Source organism: Echinops telfairi, unplaced genomic scaffold (assembly GCF_000313985.2).
Source record: "Echinops telfairi isolate 266 unplaced genomic scaffold, ASM31398v2 ScPeMD7_25;HRSCAF=90, whole genome shotgun sequence".
NCBI classification, from domain to species: Eukaryota; Metazoa; Chordata; class Mammalia; order Afrosoricida; family Tenrecidae; genus Echinops; species Echinops telfairi.
In genome coordinates, this window is record NW_022103922.1 from 31693661 (window position 1) to 31714549 (window position 20889).

A 20889-nucleotide genomic window follows, 5' to 3' on the forward strand; every position below is an offset into this window, starting at 1 on the left:
AAGCTTTTAAGACCCCAGACGCTGTATCTTTTGATAGCCAGGCACCATCAGCTTTCCTTACCACATTTGTTTATTCACGTTTAATTTTTTTTAAGACAAGCTTCTCACTTGACCCAGTCCTTTGGATGTGGAACTCTGTCCACACTTCCATCTACCTAAAGCTGCCATTGGCACTTGAGTACCAGCATGAATTTTCATTTTTGCCCCTCAGGTCTTCCCATGTTCATTTTGGTTGTTGCTTGTTTTTATTGCCCCCTAAGCCTCAATTGCAGGAGCCCATGTAGAGTAGAGGTTACAGGTTAGGCTGCTAACTGCAGGGTCAGCCATTCAAAACCATGAGCTGCCCTGCAGAAGACAGATAGGTTTTCGCTCTCTTAGAGTTCCAGTCTCAGAAACCCAGAGGACAGGTCTACCCTGTCCTGTAGCATCCCTGAGCCGGAGTGGATTGGATCGTGGTGAGTGCATGAGCCTCCTACAAAGCACCCTTGGTGGCATAGTGGGTTACAAGTTGGGCTGTTAAGTAACTACAAGGTTAACAATTCAAAACCCCCAGCCACTCCATGAGAGAGACATGGCTTTCCCCAGTTCTAGTTTCTCTTACAGGGTTGCTATGAGTTGGAATGGACTCGATAGTAGTGACACTTTTTTTCTTCACTTTAAGTCCAAATTGAGGAGTGTTCCCTGGTAACTGACTCTGAGATTACTTTCCTGCTTTTTTATTTAGAAACTTTATCAGCTAGAACCAGTCATCTTTTAATTGTCCCACCATTTTGAAAAACATCTCTTTATTTGCTTTTGACACCATTAGTTTCCATGTTGGACTTCTTGCCTCATTATTGGATTCAATATTTTGATTTGTGGAATAGATTTGTGAGTGAGAGGGGATAGTGTTTGTGAATTTCTTGAGGCTAGAGGGCATCTTGTATGCATTTTGGAACCTCGTTAATCTGGAACTCTGAGGCTGTGTTAGGAAAGCACTGAGTCGAATATGAAGGAGGTCCCCTCCCCCCAAAAAAACAAACAAACAAACAAACTAAACAGTATTTTTCAAGACTCTTGTATTTAATTTTTTTTACAAAAGAACTTTATCACCTTCAAATATTTGTCAAATCTGCGATTCCATTCTTGAAAACATTTTTCAAATGTATCTGGATGGCTGAGAGTACCTCCCTCATTTTTTTCTTCACCACTTCTACATCAAATTGGTGTCCTTTCATGTTCCTCTTTGAAACAAAGTCGCACAGAGCGAGATCAGGTGAGTAAGGCGTGTGGGGCAAGAGAAGCATGCTGTTTTTTTGCTAAAAACTGATGCACTAAAATGGCTTTGAGCAGGTGCATTGTCATGGTAGCAAAACCAATTCCTCCGCCTGCCTCAAATCAGGCTTTTTTGGTCACACGCTGTTACACAATCTTTTCAGAGCCTCTTAGTAGAAAGCTTTATTAATAGTCTGACCTGGTGGAACGAACTCCAAATGCACTACAAGTTGACATTTTCGTCCATTTGACGTTCAGAATAAGGTTTGTCATCAATTATTTCACCTTTTTTGAAATGAGAAAGCCAGTTATACACTTGAGTTTTTCCCATAGTGCTATCCTTGTAAGCTGTGTTAACATCACAACAGTTTCTGCAGCATTTTTCCCAAGTAAGAAACAAAATTTCACAGCCTCCACGCTGTTCTCTTAAATCAGTCATCACAAAAAAGGAGGCTCAAGTGAAACTGCTTTCATGAGAAAATTCACTGTGGTCAGATAGAAACCTTCCCAGGTGACCCCACTGGGTGCACTAACTCAGAGCAAATTGCTCAGTGATTGCCTAATGGGAACAATCTGTACTAAGAAAGCTCTGCGCAATTTGTGTGTGTGTGTGTGTGTGTTACTCCATCTTTTCCCTTCTCATTTGCTTCCATATTATTTTAATGAAGCAAGGGATTACATGAGCTAGTAAATTGTACATATTTTTCACAGATATGACACTGGCATGTACATGACACAAGGCAACATAGGAGGTGGGAGTGAAGATGTGGCCATTTGTTTCCTGATTCCCCTTCGTCTCTAAACTAGAGGTCTAGTTTCAGTAGCTGACCACTCAGGGCCCTGGCCTCCCTATCCAGCTGATGAGTGGCTGTAGTGGGGCAGCAGTGGAGGCAGCACAGCCTACACAGCTCTGATAACTATGCCTAGTCCTATGATATCCTCAGAAGCATTGCTACACTTGAACCCATTGTTGCAGCCACTCTGTGTTAAAGGTCTTCCTTTTTAGCTCTGGCCCAATACTTTATCCAGCATGATGTTCTTCAGGGACTGTTCCCATCCAGAGTATATGATATGAAGTCTTATCCTCACGTTGAAGAAGCTTTCTGGCTGTACTTCTTCTAAGACAGATGTTTGCTGTTCAGGCAGTCCCTGGTACAATTCAATGCCCTTCACCAACACCATAAATAACCTACTGGTTAGGAAACTCTGATCGGGATGCTGTATATTAATTGCATCAGGAATTTGTTAGAGGGGGAAATTAATTGGGCTTTGCTTTATATTGGCTTTGTCATTAGCTGTATTCTAACCACCTGGTAACAGAGCTGGCCACTTGTTCTAGACCTTGTTTTCCCAGCTTTCAGTTCATTCAAGAATAAAAACTCACTCTTCTATCATTAGGTAGGGACCAGCATAGATCTCAGGAGGATGCTCCTTGCCCCTGCTTGAGTGTGTACTTCCCAAACCCCAGTGTTCATGACAAGATAGTCTTGTATGTACTGCTGTGAGTAGATTGTTGCGTATATGTGGGATGTGGACTTTGACAGTGGAAGGAGATTAGTCCTACCTGAACCACTTGAAATGGATTCCCCTTAAAAAAAGATTGTGCCCTGTAGATGAACAGGAAGTGGTGACTGCCTTGGCTGACATAAAACTATTATGATAGTCCACTATAGTACACAATGGTTATGAAAGCATCATGAACTTACATTTAGCCTTATACCTCGTTAGAAATGAGTTCCTGTCTGTTTCGATAGAAATGTTTGAGCGACCATTTTTTTAAAAAACTCCATTTTCAGATATTATTTTAATAGTAACCATGAGATATGAAAATCGACTCGTTAAAATGAGACTTTTTCCTAAATACAAGTAACATGATTCATGTAGGTGGTCTTGTCCAAAATGGTAGCAACTAACCTCATGTAGCTATTTAAATCAACTAAAAGTACATTATTAAAAATTAATCTGACCCACAAGTCACAATTCAAAGTGCTCGGCCACCACATATGGTTAATTATTACCGGATTGGGTAACACAAATTATAAAACATTCCTTCTTGTTAAATTGATTGCAATGATGATTATATAACTCTTTTCAATATGGTTAAACTATTGAAATGTATGATGGGTGAGTTCTATCATTAAAACTGTTAAACATTCCATCACAATTATTAGCTAGTGTTCGTTGATCTATACCATGAAATTGTTGTTGTGAATACCATACTTCATCCAACTACATAGGAGAGTTTTCTTTGAAAGTGCCTCCCTCTGTCATAATCTTATATAAATACTTAAGGGAAACTTTTAAAATCTTTTTTGAGAAAAAGTCTCATCAAATCAAACATCAAATTGCATAGTACCCTCCCTTTATTTTTTGCTTGGGGCCAGGCTATTATTTAAAAAAAACTTTTTAAAAAAGGTTATTATTTTGCAGCAACAGAATTTATAGCAGTGTTTGTCAATTTGTGGGTTGCTAAGACCATCGGAAAATACCTCTCCTTTGTCGCCAGGTGGGTCCGCCCACATGCAGATATGCCCACATATGAGTACCTGGTGTGAAGATTGTTACCCATCCTACACCATGCTTCAAGACAAAATTCCATTGACTTGTCATTAGAAATGACAACGTAGAATTACATTGTTTTTGTGATTAATCACGATGCTTTAATTATGTTCAATTTGTAACAATGAAAATATATCCTGCATATCAGATATTTATATTACGATTCATATCAGTAGCAAAATTATATTTTTGAAATAGCAACGAAATAATCTTATGGTTGGGGGTCACCACAACATGAGGAGCTGTATTAAAGGGTCGCAGCATTAGGAAGATTGAGAACCACTTATCTATATCTATAGCCTCTCACCATTGAGGGAAAGTAGAGAAATTTAATTTTTCTCCTCAGTTTTTAGAGGGAAAACAAAAATAACTAGGAATAATTTGGAACTTTTTTTTTTAAGCCTATTTTGCTTTCTTGGTTATTTTATCTAATAGAATTTAATTTCCTAATTTAAAGTAGCTGATTTTTTCTGTGGGTAAAAATTACCTATTTGTGACTCTCACTAGACTTAAGAGCCCTGAAAAATCAAGGATGGCAACTAATTTGCCCACTAGTGTGTATTCAACATCTAATTGGATGCTTCTGGCACACAGTAGGTGCTCAGTAAATATTTTCAAAGGAAGATTTCTTTTACTCAAACAAGTTCTTCCATATCAAAACCTTTACTTTGCCTCCATTCTCCTGTGTAACTATTATCTTCCTGTTTACAAGTGTGGAGAAGAAAGCCCTTTGTAGGTAATAATACTTTTTAGATCTTTGATTTTATCATCTCCCACTAAAAGATTGTCTTGAAGCTAAATATCTTATCCCTTTTTCTACTCCACTTAATTTGTAAAATTTTTATACATAGCATTTGAAAAGCTTCCAGGCAGCATTTCTGCAGCCAGTTGAGACAGCACATCCGTCTCAACTTTGCTCAGTCGGTCTCCACCTTCATGGTAGACTCACAGATTCCTTTGCATTGCTTCCCAGGCCAGCTGAATACTAAGAACAAATTTTTATGATGCTCTACTTCCAATCCCCTCAGACCTCATTGGGCCAAAAATTCAACTTTATCAGGGAAAAAATTGAGGGAAAAAGTCAAAATAGGAATGATTTCAAATTAAAAGGATACTTTTGAATACTGTGATTATGAGTATTCTTAGCTGACCCTTTCTTCCATTTCTAGGACTATCCTGTTAAGTGTAATCTCACTGCTTAATGAGCCCAACACCTTCTCCCCAGCCAATGTGGATGCTTCAGTTATGTTCAGGAAATGGAGGGACAGTAAAGGAAAAGACAAAGAGTATGCTGAAATCATTAGGTAAGGTATTGTTTGTCTTCTTTTTGATCACTTCAAGTCTTCATATAGGACCAAAGTGTATCTGGGAACCAAGGATTTAAATCAGACTTAAATATCCTGTCCACTCAATTTCTCTCATTTATAATGTGGGAAGATTATAGTAAGTTTCTGCCTAAGTCTGATGGCTTGGGGTTTGAGGTAATCATGCGATATCAGAGATGATTTTCAGGGAACCAGATTTATGGGCTCTTCGGTAGCCATGTGTGCAAAGGACCCTATAATGGCTTTCATTAAAGCACAACAAATACAACTACCCTGGGTATTCCAGGTGTGTAAGATGGCTTTGTTTGATCTTTTTGTCCATGGAAGCAATTACCTTCTGAGGATCTCCATTCTCAGCAACCGTTGTACAAACTAAGACCTAGGTGACCCATGCTACCAAAGTTTGAAGATAATTAGAAACAGTCAAATTTAGACGATAAAACTAATTGTGGGTACAACTCTTAATGTGATTGAACTATTGATATGTAAATTATATGCCAATAAAACATGGGGGTGGGTGGAATACAGCAGGATTACACTGAAGATTAAGGAATGGAAATGCTTCCCAAAGCAGTCAAGATTGGATACTGGTGTTCAAGGGAAAGTTAGGGATTAGTTAGTGAAGAAGACATGCACATTCCCAAGGCTTTTCTGTTCTTCTTGTTTAAAGGTCTGAGAGATGTTTCAAATCCTCAATGGCATGAACAGTTTGCACTTGAGTATTAACCTAAAGGTTTGTGGTTTGGGCCCAGTTTATTTCAATATAATAAAAACGAAAGAGGGAGAGATTTCAAACTGGACATTAAATGCATTGACTTTTTTCTGCTCCAATCACCACCATCAGTTCCCAAATATTTTCATCACTCTTATCAAATACTTAAAACTCTTTAAGCAGTAACCCCCATCCATTTTCCACTCCCACCAACCCTTGATGACCACTAATGAACTTTGGTCTCTATGCATGTGCCTGTTGTATTACATTTAAGTGCATTTGTACAATATTTATCCTTTTGTGTCTTAATTCACCCAATGTTTTCAAGGTTTATCCATGTCATAGCATGTATCCAAATGTTATTTCTCCTACATGTACCAATTGTGTGTCTGGTGTTTAACTAGGGACAGGGATACAAAGTGGATTAGAACACAATTCTCTAAAAAATCTCTTTACTTAGGCCAGCAAGCATGCTAACAATGTAGATGATTATATAATAGGTGGATCGCAACCATGGCAGCCCAGCTAGATGAACAGGAAAAATAGAATAGCCTGGAGCTGGTAGGAAAAATGCCTTCCTGCAATTTTAAGAGATTACTGGGAATTACTCAGGCAAAAAGAAGAAAGACGCATCGAAGGAAACGTGTTTACCAAAACGGGTTTGTGAAGTATGAAACTTCCTGAGAATTCTGATTTTAGAAGTATACCTACTTCTCACTATTAGACTACCTAGTATCCCATGTCTTGCATTTATGATAGTCGTAACAAAGTTTTCTTAATGCCATGTCAGGCAGTAATGATATTGAGGTGTGAGGCAAGAGTAGTACCGATTGTGCTGGTTAATGTTAACATGGCTAGGCTGTTATTTGGCAGTTATGTAGTGTTGCCCTTTGGCAATTGTATATAAACACCCTCCACCCTCTTTAGTCATTTTTTCCCCAGACCTGATTTTTGGAACCTAACCATGTCAGTAAGTCAAGAATAGTGCCATCGGAAATTAACCAAGAGAAGCAACAGAGTTTAAAAGATACAGAAGTCTTGATGAATATAGTCCTTAGGATGGCAGAATGTAATTGGCCAGGAGACCAATAGGGAGTCTAACGTGAGAATGAAGCTAAGGCAGTGGCAATGGGAGGGAGAAGACAGAGTTGAAAATATGTAGGCTGCAAAGCTTAGGCCAGGAGTGATTTATTTTAGGAACTGATAACTGGAGAAACTAGTAATCGAGGTAGAAAACAACAATGCAGTTTCAGATTCCCGAGTTGTTAGTCCTTTGGGAATTCAGGATGGAGACATCCAGAGAACATACAAAAGAAACGTGTGTGTGCTGGAGCCTGGTAGGAACTTTGTCAGCATGAAGGATGGCCTTAGTGCCGCTTTAACAAGTATCACTAGGGGTGGGGTCTTTAAAAACAGGAACTTATTTTCTTACTGTCAGACTAGAAGTCTAAATTTGGGAAGATCCTTGTTAGTAGCACCTGTAGTTCTTGGCATTCTTAGGCACTGGCTCTCTTCTGTATCTGTTATGCTATGTGTACAATGGACAAGTGATTAGGTTTAGGGCCCACTCTACTATGGCATGACCTCATTATCCCATTTTCAGGCAGGGTCACATTCACTGGCACAAGGGTTAGGATTTTAACACATATTTACAGTATGAGAAAATTCAATCCCTAGTCTCAAAGCCGCAGGATCATGTCAAAATAAGTAATGCAGCACCAGTGGCTGAAAGATACACAGAAAATCAGGGCTGTGATAGTTGAATTCCAGTTCTCTAATCCGTTGAAGGCATGAATTTGCATAGTTGTTGAAGAAAACATATCACCTTCCCATTCAATTATGATCCAATAATTTTTGCATGCCATTATATTCCAGGTTGGCATCTAGGCACTGGAGAAATGAAATGACTGAGAAAAGGTCCCTGCTCTTAGGAAGCCCACATTCTAGTGAGGAGAAACAGTAACATAAAAGGACAAAAAAAACACTAGATAGTGATAAACCCACCACTGCCCCCGAGTCAGATCCAGTTTCTACCAACCCATAGAGAATTTCTGAGGCTTTGTGAATCTTTATGGGTTTGAACCACCAGCCTTGCTGTGAACAGTCTAACACTTCGCCAACAATGCTTTTTTAAAAGAACCACCATAGGGGAAGGGAGACAGCGGTTGGTGTAAGATATGTAAATAACTTATAATTTAGCAAGGGGTTACAGGGTGTGGGAGGGGAGGGGAGGAGGGTTTAGAGAAACAAGTAGTTGATACCAAGGCTCAAATAGAAAGTAAATGTTTAGAAAATAACGGCAAAATATGTACAAATATGCTTGATACAATTGATGTATGGATTGTTATAAGATCTGTAAGAGCCCAATAAAATGATCTTTTAATAATAAAAAAAGAACAATGTAAGTAATTAGATTTCCACTTTCTTTGGGTTGTCAGGAAAGGCCTCTCCAAGGTGATAGTTAAGCTGTCTGAGCACCATATGTATAGATCAGGGGGCAAGCAATTGATCTACAACAGAAAAACCATCTAGGAGTTCAAGTTACTATAAGAGGACTTGGTGGCCTGGATTTTTTGAGTTGATAATGGAAGAACATCATAGGCTTATGAGAATGACCAGGTAGACAGGTGGGTCACACAAGCCTTTGGAATCCAAGAGTAGTTATTGGGATTGTATTATAGCTGTAAATGAAGATATTATATTGAGAGAGTTGATGGGACTGCATATGAGGGAGCTTCAAAAAGTTCGTGGGAAAATTAAATTTTAAAATGGACATTTTTGAACTTTTTGAAGTTGCCTCCTTATATTGCTGGTAAGAAGACTGAGGAAAAGCTCCACAGGATATCAGACTAGATATTTTCATTAGAGATCCTCTGCTTTAAACTCCTCTTATAACTTATTTTTCCTCTAAAAAGGGGGTGGGGAGCCTTTTTTCTTCCAAGGCATTTGAATATTTATAGTGTCATTCACAGGCCATATAGAATTATCACCTGAAAAATTAGCCTTCTATAATTGGTCAGACATTTAATGAACTCAGCCCTAATCGATGGTTGGAAAACGTTCTTGTCTGAGACTTGTGATGTTACCTGATATTGATGATTTTGAGGGCCATACATGGCCCACGGGCTGGACATTACCCACTCTGGCCCTAAGAGGTTTACTATAAGTTGTCTCCAACGTGTGGGACTCGAGGGACTGAAAGTCTTGGGTGTAGTACTGGGTGTCAGATGCTTTCAGGTAAGCACCAAGGTCCAGAAAGCAGAATGCTAAGACCCATGGTTATTTAGAAGCCATTTTAAAGGTCCACCTTTAAGGAAGAGATGTAATATAATGGCTTTTATCATCCTCCATTTAGGAAACAGGTTTCAGCCACCAAGGCAGAAGCAGAAAAGGATGGAGTGAAGGTCCCCACAACCTTGGCGGAATACTGCATCAAAACTAAAGTGCCTTCCAATGACAACAGCTCAGATTTGCTTTATGACGACTTGTATGATGACGACATTGATGATGAGGACGAGGAGGAAGAAGATGCCGACTGTTATGATGACGATGATTCTGGGAATGAGGAATCGTGACGCGCTCCTTTGAAGCCCCTGTACTGCCCTGCCATCTCAGGCCAAAGGGAGGGGAGCAAGTGGGGACCTAGCAGTGGCCCCACAGCAAAAACCTATTCACAGGGGGTGGGAAAAAGAAACACGACTCCTGCTGGCTCCCCTTAAGGATCTCAGTTTGCTCCTTTTTATGGACCTCTTAATGGAGAAAAAGTAACCCTCCACAGAATGTCTGAATACTTGCATTCTTTACCCCTCCATCACTGTATTGATTCTTTTTTTAAAAAACAAAACAAAACAAAAAAAAAATTGACCCAAGCTCCCGCCTCACTTCGTCTCTACAAAGTGTTCACAGCAAAACACGTTTGGTTTGTTTTTAGATTCTTGAATTAGTCTTTCATCAAGACGTTTGATGTATTTAAAGCTGGAAACCCATTGGGAGTTCACAAGTGCTGCATATACTGGGTAGGAAAAAAAAAAAGCCACAAAACAAAACAAAACTTAGTTAAAAAAAAAAAGTCTGCCAAGGTTTATTAGCTGCTCATTCACAGCATTAGTGTGTAAGCATTCGTTTAGCCCGTGGTGGCCAGTTTCCTTTCTGCTCCATTAGCACTGGAGTGCACTGGGATTCAGGGACTTTGTTAAGCCTGTGGGCCCCAAGCTTGTCTCAGCCTCCCTGACATCACCTGAACACGGGGGCCTTGGGGCCTCAGCTACTTTGAGAGAAATCAATTTGTCTTTGGAATTAATTGGGATCTAAAGCTAAAAATAAATATTCATACTTTACATAGAATTGAGCACTTGGTTGCTATTTATTTTAAAGGCAAGGTTGTTCTCTCTTCCCATTCTCCTCTCCCCCCAACCCGTTTTGCAGGGAGTGGAGGTGTGTGTATGTGTGTGTTTTGTTTGTATTTTCATTGCTGAGAACAAAGAGTTAAAAATCACCATGCCGTTTTTGGTTGATGCTGCTGGGGGAAAATTGGAACTGCAAGTGACCACTGTCGAGAGAGGATGCCCCTGTCCTGTGTTCTTCCCATCACTGACCGGGGTGGTTCTGTAAGTAGCCAGTTGGAATTGCTAAGTATTAACCCTAAGTGCGCGTGTTAAGGTTTGGTTTTCATGGAGCTGCCTTTACCCACAGTGATGCATGTGGATGTGTGAAAGACTAGAATGACCTGCTTTCGTTCTCACTTGATGTGACGGACTTCTTCCATTGTGCTTTGACTGTGGCACGCAGGCAGATGTGCACGGAGCCCACCCTGGACTGCTGCTTCGGCTCTCCAGGCAGGGCGTCAAGTGCAGGTGGAGACATCGTCCTGCCACACAGCCCTGCAGCGCCAATTTCTAGACCTCAATCTTGTTGCTTCAGTCAAAACTTGAGATCTAGCAGCTGTTCCCAGCCAGCGACTTCAGAACTTGAGGGTTTTTTAATTTCTTACGGAGGGTAGAGGAGGCCATAGAGCAGGATTATGTTGGTGGGGAAAACCTCGAGAAGGTAAGAGAATCACAGATGTTGGAAGGAAAATACAACAAGACCAGATCCCATGCACTCGTGTCAACAGGTGTTTCCAATCATATAGCTCAGAAAGAACTAAAGGGCTGCACCGGGCAGGGGTGCAATGGAGGATTCCAGGATGTTCACTTGTTCAGCTCCTCCTTCCTTTCTGATCTCAGGGTTTTCATTCGCTCTTCAAATGCTCCGCGTATTTGCTGACCACTCCCCAGGAACCTTTCTGACCTCCCACGTTCGTCTGATACTAAGTAGGCAGTTGAACAAGGAAAAGTTCCTGTCGGACATTGGTGAATCTGGTCCTGTAAGCTTTATGTCCAGTCCCTGTGAGGGGCCAGGGCTGTTACTGGCACCCTGGAATCTAGTGAATCCAGACAGGTTTTAGGGAACAAAAGTGGTCTGATTTCAGAAGTAGCTCTTTCCTCCATATTTCCTTAGTGCTGTATCCAGATAACCGGCAGACCCTCTGCAGTCTCTACCAGTGCCCTGATCCCACCAACTCCCACCTCAGTGTACATACACAGCCAGCTGCTCGCTTGTACTCTTGGAGCTCAACGCTAGGCTTGCCTTTTCTCAGGCACCTTGGCGGCATGGGAGCTTGCTGTGCTGCTCAGTCCTTTCCCGTTAGGTCCTGTTGGCCTCTGTTGTGCATTGACTCAGGGAGCCAGAGAGCCAGGCCAGAGGTTTTGCCTCACAGCCCTTTGCATGTTACTGTAGAGGGCCGGTCCACCTCTGATGAAGAGTACAATCAGTTCCAGAAAAGACAAGAGCCTGGCAGCAAGTAGACGTTCTGGCAGCCTAGGCTAGTCCAATCCAAGAGCTGTCCCCGAGCTCATCACCTGTCGTGGGAATAACTTTGTCATTTTCTTTCGGGGAGTCGAGGTCTCAGGTTCAGGCCAGAACCTTGTGGGTATAGCTGTGCTGATGCTGGTGGCATGAACTCAGACTCTGCCTTTTCAGTAGACTGCCTCAGGTTCTAGAAGGAGGCCTCTGGCAGCTTCTCAGTTGTGTGTGTGGAAGCCAGTAGACAATTGATTCCATAGTTGCTCCTCTCAAAGTCACCCTATCCCACCTCCTTCCAATTGCTATCATTCCAGAGTTCTGTTCTGCTAGCCAAACTCTTTTGTAGTTCTTCCAGTCCCCCTTCCTGGTAATTACTTGCTGGTTTCTTTTTGTTTGGGACTTAAGAGATGGAAGTGGGAAAAATGAGTCCTCCGCTAAAGTTTTAACTTTCCAGCTCCACCTCCCCCCCCAATCCTAATAAACAAGGTTTACATTTACAACTAAAAAGATTCAGATGCAATTTTCAACTGAAACCAGCAAGGACACACCTGACTTTTAAACAGTTTTCTTAGTTGAAACTGTAGATGTTTTTCTTCAGTATAATTTATGGGAAAGGATTATCTGATGCATTTTGTGTTGACTTCCCTTTTAGTGCTTAATTTTGTGTTTTTCCTACCCATCTGTCTACTAATAAAATGTGAAATAAAATGTATCTGTATTGCTACTTCCCCATGGGATGACCTTTTTCTTTGTTTAAAAGTTTCTAAGTATCTTTGCTATTACCATGTAGTCCTGGAATTCAGCTTTTAAAAAAGAAATCTAAAGCCTCAGAACTCACTGACCTTCCCTTTGTAACAGCCCACCCATAGCTTACCTCCCTGAGAAAGAACGAATCATCTCCAGTCTTCACTAGTTTTTAAAGGAGGTGTTAAAACCAGCCAGCCATTTTTAAATTGCTCTCTAAATGCAGGCACAGTCTACACAGAGAGCAGGTCAGGGAGGCAGAGGGGTGCTCCAATGCCCTTTCTCAGGCCAGCACTTGTTTTTCATTTTCCTTTGTCTTCCCGCCTTCCTGCTGGCAGGAGACATCACACTGTATGTAACAAGGTCCCTATTTAGTTTGTTGTGAAGACTGCTCATTCTCTCCCAAAGTGTGTTACCAGCAAGCTGTAGGTGACCTCTGTCATGGCAGTGGCCACCACGGCTTTCTCGGGGGTGGTGGTGTGTGTGTGTGTGTGTTGTGTGTGTTGCCATGGGCAAGCATTGGCTGCTAATCACAAGGTCATTTGCTCAAACTCACACTGCTCCGTGGGAGAAAGCCACTACCTGTTGCTATAAAGATGGAGAGCTGCAGGACCCTTGAGGGACCCAGGAGAGACCCCATGGCAGGGCGCTCGGGGGAAGTGATTCTGTATCGAAACTGAAGGACCTTTACCAACTTCACACTCGTAGCGACCCCAGAGGGGCTAGAGTAGAATGGCCTGAGAGTCTGAATGAACTTGGTGGCACTGTGTTTTGCTCAGCCCAGCAGCCGAGAGTGGGAAACGTGCTGTGTGCCGCCCACCCCACCCCCACCCCGAGTTTGAGTCTAGCTGGGGAGGGTCAGACTCCTGACCTCTAAAGAATGGTTGGTTAAGAGTCTGGATCAAAGATGCAGGTTTGGACTCACTTGGCTGCTAATTTATGCCACTAGCACCCATTAGCCCTCCACTGCTGCAGCCCATGAACACTGATCAAGATGAAGAGGACAGTGTTAACAGGTGGGCACTGGGCCTGTTCCCACTTAAGGGAGCGGGGTCACCTGAAGAAAAATGCCCTGTGCCCTGGCCATTGACTGCCTCCCCTACTTCTGTGCAGGTGCTGCAGAGAGGGTGAGCGGTCTCTTAGTGGAAAGGCAGAGAAGGGCTACACCAGACTTCTAAGGAGTCTGTAGGGCCGTTATCAGAAGTCTGGGCGTGCTTTCCTTCCCTCTTCTGAGACCTCCCCTCAGTCACCACACACAGACCATACATGCTCTCAGAACTTTATTAGGTGGAGTTTGGGCAAATCTTTGTTTTCTTCTGTAAAAGGGGAGCTGATTGTGGCTGAGCATCTGTGTCAAGTTCAGATGGTTTTTAAAATGGTCAGCCAGAAGAAGGCAAGTCTCCGCAGACAGGACACCCAGAAACACAAGCCCCTGCTCTGAAGACACAGGTGCCCAGCCACATGGGACAGGGTAGGTTTCTGCTCGTCCCAGGTCAAAACTTGGCAGGTGAACAGGACAACTGACAAAGAGCCAGTTTCTTTTTTTTAAAAAAAAAAGAAAGAAAAGTAATTTACATAGGCAAAAAACCCTCAGTGTTTACAACGGTGCAAGAGAAATTGTGATTCTTCATTGGTACCTGGCCCCAGCACTCCAAAACCAGTCCTTCCAAAGACTTCCCCTGACAAGTGGGCAGGGACTGAGGAAGGAAGGGCAGAGGAGAAGGGGCTGCTTTTGCTACAGTGAGAGGGGGCTTGAAGGGTAGCAGGCCTAACTCCCCGGCAGCCCACCTGCCTCAGATCACATTTACAAATACATACATAAATACATTACGTACAACGAGTCTGGGAGGTGGGCTCCCTACAGATGCTCTGCCAACAGTTACACGTTCAGGAATTCTAAGAAAGACTTCGGGCTCCCAGATACAGCTCCGTGTGTTCGCTCCTGCCTGGGGGTAGCCCCCCAGCCAGCCCACACCCCCTTCACAATTCAGTTTGTCCAGTACGGAGAGTTGCCATAGGCAGGTTTCGAGCCTTGAGACTTGGGCTGCAGGGAGCTGGGCTGGCTGCGCTGACCAGAGCCACTCTGAGGAGGAGGAGGAGGAGGAAGGCTGTAATGGCAGGATCAGAGTCCCCAGACCAGGGCGGAGGCTGGCTCCAGTTCAAAGGGGACACTCACCTGGGTGTCCTGTGGAAGGTGGTGGTGCAGGAGCTGTGAGTGGGGCTGCTGATGGGCGGGCAGGATGTGCAAGAACGGTGGGTGCGCATAGCCAGGGGCTGTGCCAGGGGCCAGAGGCCCAGTAGAGCCCAAAGCTGAGGGCAGGGTGAATGGTGGAGGGGTCCCTGCGTGAAATCCCTGCTTGTCAAAAGTCTGCAGGGTAAAGACCAGATCAGGCCCAGGCTGGGTTGGACCTCCCACCAATCTACCTGTCCACCTGCGCCTGCCCTCCTCACCTGAGTCTTGTTGTAGACAGAACCAGTCATATCAGGTAGGCCAGTGGTGCTCGAGGACACGGATACTCCTGAAAAGAAAAGCCTTGTTTCTTGCAAGCAGCTGGTCCCAGCCTCCCGATCCTCCAGGAGCCCTCTGAGTAGCCGAGGGGGGGACGAGTGCTGCCCTGGGTTGCAAGCCTTGCGGGGAGGGGACAGACACTACCTTTGCCAGGCCCAGATCCTGCAGACTTGTTCTGTGCCTGTGATGATCCGCCATAGCCCCCCTTGGTGTAGTCTCCAGCAGCTGTCCCTTGGGTCAGCTCGTCATAACCTAGCATGTCAGACGCAGGAAGGCTGTCTGTCAGGCACATCTTGTCCAGCTGAGCCTGGCCCCACCCCAGCGGGTAGCCCCTCACCTGCACCATAGCTGTGCTGGCCATAACTGCCTGCCTGCTGGAAAGGCGTGGTAGGCGTGCTGAGGTTCACTCCATGCTGTTTGGCTGAGGCAGGGGGGACCTGTAGGAACCAGGGGAGGCGCGACAAATCTGGTGCCCTTTGCTTTAAGCCTCAGGAAGCAGTTGGCAAACTCGCAAAAGGGACCTGTGTGCTACTAGAGTAACTCGTGTAGGAGCCGACATCAGACAGGAAGGGTGGCACCAAGCCCAAGATTCCCTAATGACGGGGAGACTCAGTGGGCCAGGACCACCGTTCTGGCCCAGCAAAGGGAGGACGGGGACCCTGCAAATACTCACAAACATGGTGGGCCCGTACTGGAAGGCACTGGGCACGCCGGTGTAGTAGGGGAGGCCAGTATAGCTGTAGCCGGGGGGCAGTGCGGGGTTCAGAAAGGGCTGCTGGGCGGTGTGGTGGCTCTGAGGTTGGCTCTGCTGTGGCTGAGCCAGCGTGGTGGGGGGTGCAGGGGATGCGGAGTCCCCACGGCCAAACTTTGTGATGTCACCTAAGGGAAGAGCACTGGTGCTGGTCAGTGTCCACCGTCCAGTCACGGAGCAGCCCACAGGTCTGGCCGCCCCTCCAAAGTGAGCAGGTTAGGCAGCCTTGAGCCTTCAGAAAGACCAACCTGAATATGGATTATTTGCTAGGCTCCCGTCTCGGCTGGCGAGGGCTGTGGGCGTAGCAAAGGGGATTCCGTAGTAATCCTAGGAGAGACCAGGGCTCTATCAGCAATGTCCTCCCCAAGAGAGTAGACCTAGCCGGGAAAGGGCTGCGGGGCCTGAGGAGCTGTGCCGGGTGACCCTGTTTGACTGGCCCACCCTGCGCCTTTGCCAACTAAAGACAGTGGCTGACCAGCCTCATATTCAGTTTACATAGGGCTACAGGCTGAATGCCCCTAGCTTAAGAGTTTTGCTGTATTTTCCTGTAGGAAGGTTCTGAAGCGCAGCGAGAGAAATGGGTTGGACAACACAAACCTGAACACAAGTCAGCAGGGAAGGGATGCTAAAAGGTTTTAAAATGGTCAGGGTAACTCAGGGGCCTCGCCAGACTGGCACAGACTGGCAACTCGCCCTTCACCTGGCTAAACAGCTTGCCACATGTACCGTGCACCCTGCCCCTGAGAAGACGTGGCAGCCACAACCCATCAAAGCCATGGGGGCTCTGCAGAAGGAGGGAAGTGGCAGTCTTGGACACAGGCCTCCTGGGCCCTGAGCAGAGAGAAACACGGCTCGATCCTAGGCCAAGAGGACCGGCTCACAGCCAGACCAGCTCCCCTGGCAAGGGTGGCTCTGGCACTGTCATTGGCACCCTACCTCTGGGCACATCTGCAGAAAACCCAGAGCATCTATTCCACTCAGACTCAGAGCAGAACACCAGGAGGAAGATGGTGCAGGGTAAAGAAAACCTTGAACGGGGCCTCTTGGCAAAGGATGCGACCTACAAGTAGAGAGGACTGGCAGCTGCTGGTCAAAGACCCGAGGAACAACGGAGAGGCTCTGCGTCGCGTAAGCTGGGCCAGTGGACTTCACCAGTGAAAGGGCAACAAGGGCTGTGGATGCAGGAGGAGCAGCGGGATGGGCCCACTCTACCTGGGACGCCAAGGCTGTGGAACCCTTGACGTAGCAGTTTCTTTCCAAGCCCATCCGCCTGTTCCCTCACAAAGCCCTAAGGTCCGTGGGTTACCCTGAAAATCTGGCATCACGTCATCAAACCCTCCCAGACGCTGTGGGGTGCAGACAACCACATTCTGGGGGCTGAGCAGTCTAGCTGCTGGCCTCTAAGGCAGGCAGTACTTAACGATTTTGTCCAGGAGGGGTCTGGGCAGAGCCCAGGACACATGCACAGCTCCCCAAGTTCTTTGTGGGAAGAGAAAAGCAACACACCCAGCAGAGGGGAGAGGGGGTCCTGCACACAGCCTCTGTGGGCGACCTGAGCTGCCAGCGACGCGGAGTCCAGAAAAGGCTGTGCAGGGAGGACTTCCAGAGCAAGCACACTCAAGGGGGCAGCCCAGTGTGAGTCTGAGCACTAGGGGACACCCCAGGCTTGCTCCAGCTGCTCACCCAGCTGGGTGGAGGAGTGTCGACTCTGCCATCATACTGCGGTTTAACCAAAGGGCAACCAAGCTCAGAGTCACCGAATGGAAGCTTTCTAAAACTTCCTAGGTTTGGTAAGCAACGCCTATGCCATGCATCATAGTTTTTTCCTGGGGAAAAAATTTAAAGCGGTAAGAAAAAGGGTCCAACATTTTGTTGGGGAGCTGTGTGTTGGGTGAGTGGCCTTCATGATCTCCACAAAGAACCCCAGGTACTATATGCCACGTCACACCCACCCAATGGAAGAAGCTATGTCAGCGGTGGTACCAGGGGACTAAAAGTGGGTATCCTGGGGGCCTGGCTGGGAGGGAATCGGGGATGTGCAACAGTCTGGCTGCTCCTGCCCTGCCCCCCTACTCACCATCGGCAGCCGTGACTGCAGCATCTGGAGCTCGTCGTAGCCATAAATCTGCACACGGACCAGAAAGAGCAGGTTGGGAACCACACCACACCCCTCTGGGGTACCCAGGCCCATCTGGGGAGCCTCCAACAGTGTGGGGGCATAGGACAGAACCAGGAGAGGGGCCTGGATCTGGCGCTAAGGGAACAGTGTCTGCCCTGCCTTGGTGGTGTGAGATGGAAGAGGCGTACCAAGGGCCAGAGGAAGAGAAAAGGGGAGTCGGGGGAAGAGCAATAGCCGAGAGTGGGCGCCCCCGGCCCAACCCAAGGCCCCCCTCACCAGGTCCTGCCAGGTGCCAGCCCCTGAGGCCAGGGGGGCTGGGGCCGGCCAGGAGCTCCACCGGGCGCTCACCGGGTAGGCGGGCAGCAGTCCTCCAGGGCCCACGAGGTACTGGTTGTGCAGCAGCGGAGGCACCCCTTGGGGCAGGTTGGGGGGCGCTTTGCCTGCAAAGGCACAGACCTAATGAAGGGAAGTGGCCTTGTCCAGACAAAAGCACTGCTTCCACCATCCCAAGGTGGCCTACACCCAGTAAACATGGACACAGGACCCAACCTGCTCTGCAGCACAGGACAGAGAAAGTTGGGGGATGTTTATAGTCCTACCAAAGCAACGTGCACTGTCATTAGACAGCCAGGCACAGCTGCCAGAAGCATCCCAAGATGCTTCTCCAGGTCACTATGTCCTCTCAGCTCAAGAGGAAAACAGGACAGAAGAGCCTGTGGAACAAGGACCCTGAAGATTGCCAAGATCCTGCCTGGGTCGGCCTGGGGGTCAGACCTCTCACTTGCTTCCTCCTTGTGAGGCTAGAAGGTCAATAGGTACAAAAACCCAACTCAGCAAGGGCAGGGCCAGAGTAACACTGCTCTGGGCAGCACAGGGCAGCAGGCCAGGCCACTGGAGCATGTACCTGAGGTGACCAAGGGCGCAGCCCTGGCGCTGCTGCTGGGTGCACTCACGGCGGCCCCACCCAGGCAGAGGCTGTTCACTGCATTCATGCTGCCTGGGAGGCTGGCCCCTGAGGAGGTGGCGCTTGAGGCGGAGGTTGCTGCTGTTGAGAAGGTGGCCGAGGACTGAAGGGCAGGGGTGCTCTCCACATTGGCATGCTGGCAAGATAAAAGCCAGGAAACATGGAACTGGAGGAGGAGGAGGAGGAGGGTGCTAGGAAAGCATGGCCTGCTGTCTGGACCTGTAGTCTCCAGAGTGGAGGCAAGCACACAAGGCAGACACCTGGGACCCCTGAGACCTTTCCCACCACCGGGACCCGGCTGAGTATCCACACTATGAGAAAGGGGTTCTGTGACTTGATGGTACACTTTCATATCTGAAACGCGGCCAGGAAACCAGTGGCAGAGTCAATCCAGACAATCTGCCCACGGAACACAATCTACCTCACGGAAATGCAAGTAGTCCCGGTGAGCTGAACCCTGGGCCACGGGCGGGCAGCCAGTTCAAGTCCGAGTCCTCTAGAGTATCTTCTTAGACGGACCAGCAACACTGATCTAGAAGCCAGAGAGGCTTTCGGCACTAAGACTTGGTGACCTCTTACGAGCATCACAGCCTTACCAACCCACGAGGTGCAGCCTAGACCTGTGCTTGCTTGACAAGAGCCACCTACACAGGAAGGATGACACCCAGCAGAAAGCCCTAAAGGACCCAAGGAGCTCCCCGAGACCTGGTCAGCAGCCTGACTATGCAATCACGAGGTGCCTCAAAGGGCCAAAGTGGGTGAAAGCGAAACACCAAGGTAGGGGCAAGGTGCACCACAGAGAAGAGATTGGAAACAGCTCTCTGACCCGGGGACCAGCCTCCACGCCAGGCCACAGGCGAAGGGACTGCCATGTGCTTTGCCTTCAGAGACGACGAGCTCGGCAATAGCCTCACACAGCACAGTGTGGGGAAAACAACGCACTGGGTGCTCCAACACGGGCACGTCTCCAGAGCAGAGGCTGCGTGCAGAGAAACAGAACGGAAGGGCATTATTTACGGGCCACTCTCATTTCTGTTAAAAGGGAGAAAAAGGAAGAAAAGGGCGGAAGACAGGAGAGATGAACGTGCCCTCATGTTTCTTTTTTTTGTTGTTTTTTGGGGTTTTTTTGTGTGCTCATGTTTCTATATGGTTTAAAAATGACATCCGAGGATTCAAGACAACAGGTGAGGGAAACAGCTGAGAGACAAGAAGTGTTTCCAGGTCTGTGTAATTATGTTAGCAGGTGGCCCTTCTGTCACACAGGCAGGGCGTGGGCCTCACTGGGCTGGATGGCAGCTGGCTGTGGAGAACAGGCTGTACAATTTGGAATATCTTGCTGAGAAACTGGACTGCAGCCCCATGTTGCAGGAGTGGCCAGTCAGCTGTAGGGTGCTTGGTAAAAGGGCTGCTCACAGCTCCACTGGCCACAATGAGGGCACTGGTGGGTGGGTGGGCATGGGTTGCAAGGGCAGAGGTGCCCACACTCGACTTTACTTAGAAGAAAGCTATGTTTGTTTTATAATACAGGATTATTTATGAGATTTCACTTAGAAAAATGGAGAAAGTAAAAGTTAGCCAGATATTGAAGGAGAGATAGGACTGGTCCCCTCCTGTTGTGTCCCTATAAATGACATGATCCCATCAGAGAAAATGGTCTCTAATTTCCTGCCCTCTCCCACGAATATCCATTTGAACCACCCTCCACCCACCGCTGGAGGACCCAGCCACACTCACAAGAGCTCGGACGGTTGTTTTCTCCAGGCACCTTCCTTTCGACCTGTGCTGACGCTCAAGGCTCTCGCACCTTTCAGCTGGACACCATGCCCCTCCCCTGCCTCTTCATGATCAGCTACTCCTGACCCTGACCGTACGCTCCCAATCACGATTCCATAAGCCGCACTTGACTAAGTCACACCTCGGCTTACTCCTACCACTGGGACTCGCTTCTTGAACGGCAGTCTCTGGCTCCTTCCCTTTCTACTTCCAGGCTCTCTTCTTCAGTGTCAGCCTTCCCAAATCTCTGGGCTCAGAGGTGAGAGATGGCATGAGCTACAGCCCAGGAGAACCAACAAATGAGAAGGCACTGACACTGGCTGGCTCGGGCCATG

The 20889-nt window shown here is 46.8% G+C and overlaps 2 protein-coding genes across 6 annotated transcripts in view; one reads left to right on the forward strand and one right to left on the reverse strand.

Moving 5' to 3' along the window:
- The window catches only part of UBE2R2 (ubiquitin conjugating enzyme E2 R2), a 37652-nt gene extending 25230 nt beyond the window's left edge, over window positions 1-12422 (forward strand). The window contains exons 4-5 of the mRNA XM_004712422.2: window positions 4983-5117; window positions 9206-12422. Of these exons, the coding sequence (XP_004712479.1) occupies window positions 4983-5117; window positions 9206-9425 (355 nt within the window). The 3' untranslated portion in view covers window positions 9426-12422. The remainder of the gene's footprint in view (window positions 1-4982; window positions 5118-9205) is intronic.
- A 1281-nt stretch (window positions 12423-13703) lies between these two features.
- Window positions 13704-20889, reverse strand: part of UBAP2 (ubiquitin associated protein 2) — an 85903-nt gene continuing 78717 nt past the window's right edge. For 2 of the 5 annotated variants that reach the window (XM_045289165.1, XM_045289163.1), the window contains 10 exons: window positions 18722-18917; window positions 18166-18257; window positions 17776-17823; window positions 15947-16025; window positions 15621-15826; window positions 15285-15384; window positions 15092-15199; window positions 14890-14957; window positions 14615-14806; window positions 13704-14521 (listed from right to left, as the gene is read on the reverse strand). In XM_045289165.1, the coding sequence (XP_045145100.1) occupies window positions 14426-14521; window positions 14615-14806; window positions 14890-14957; window positions 15092-15199; window positions 15285-15384; window positions 15621-15826; window positions 15947-16025; window positions 17776-17823; window positions 18166-18257; window positions 18722-18917 (1185 nt within the window). In that variant the 3' untranslated portion in view covers window positions 13704-14425. Of the gene's footprint in view, window positions 14522-14614; window positions 14807-14889; window positions 14958-15091; window positions 15200-15284; window positions 15385-15620; window positions 15827-15946; window positions 16026-17775; window positions 17824-18093; window positions 18258-18721; window positions 18918-20889 lie in introns of all 5 variants that reach the window. The other 3 variants (XM_045289164.1, XM_045289161.1, XM_045289162.1) reach the window with 2 other exon arrangements.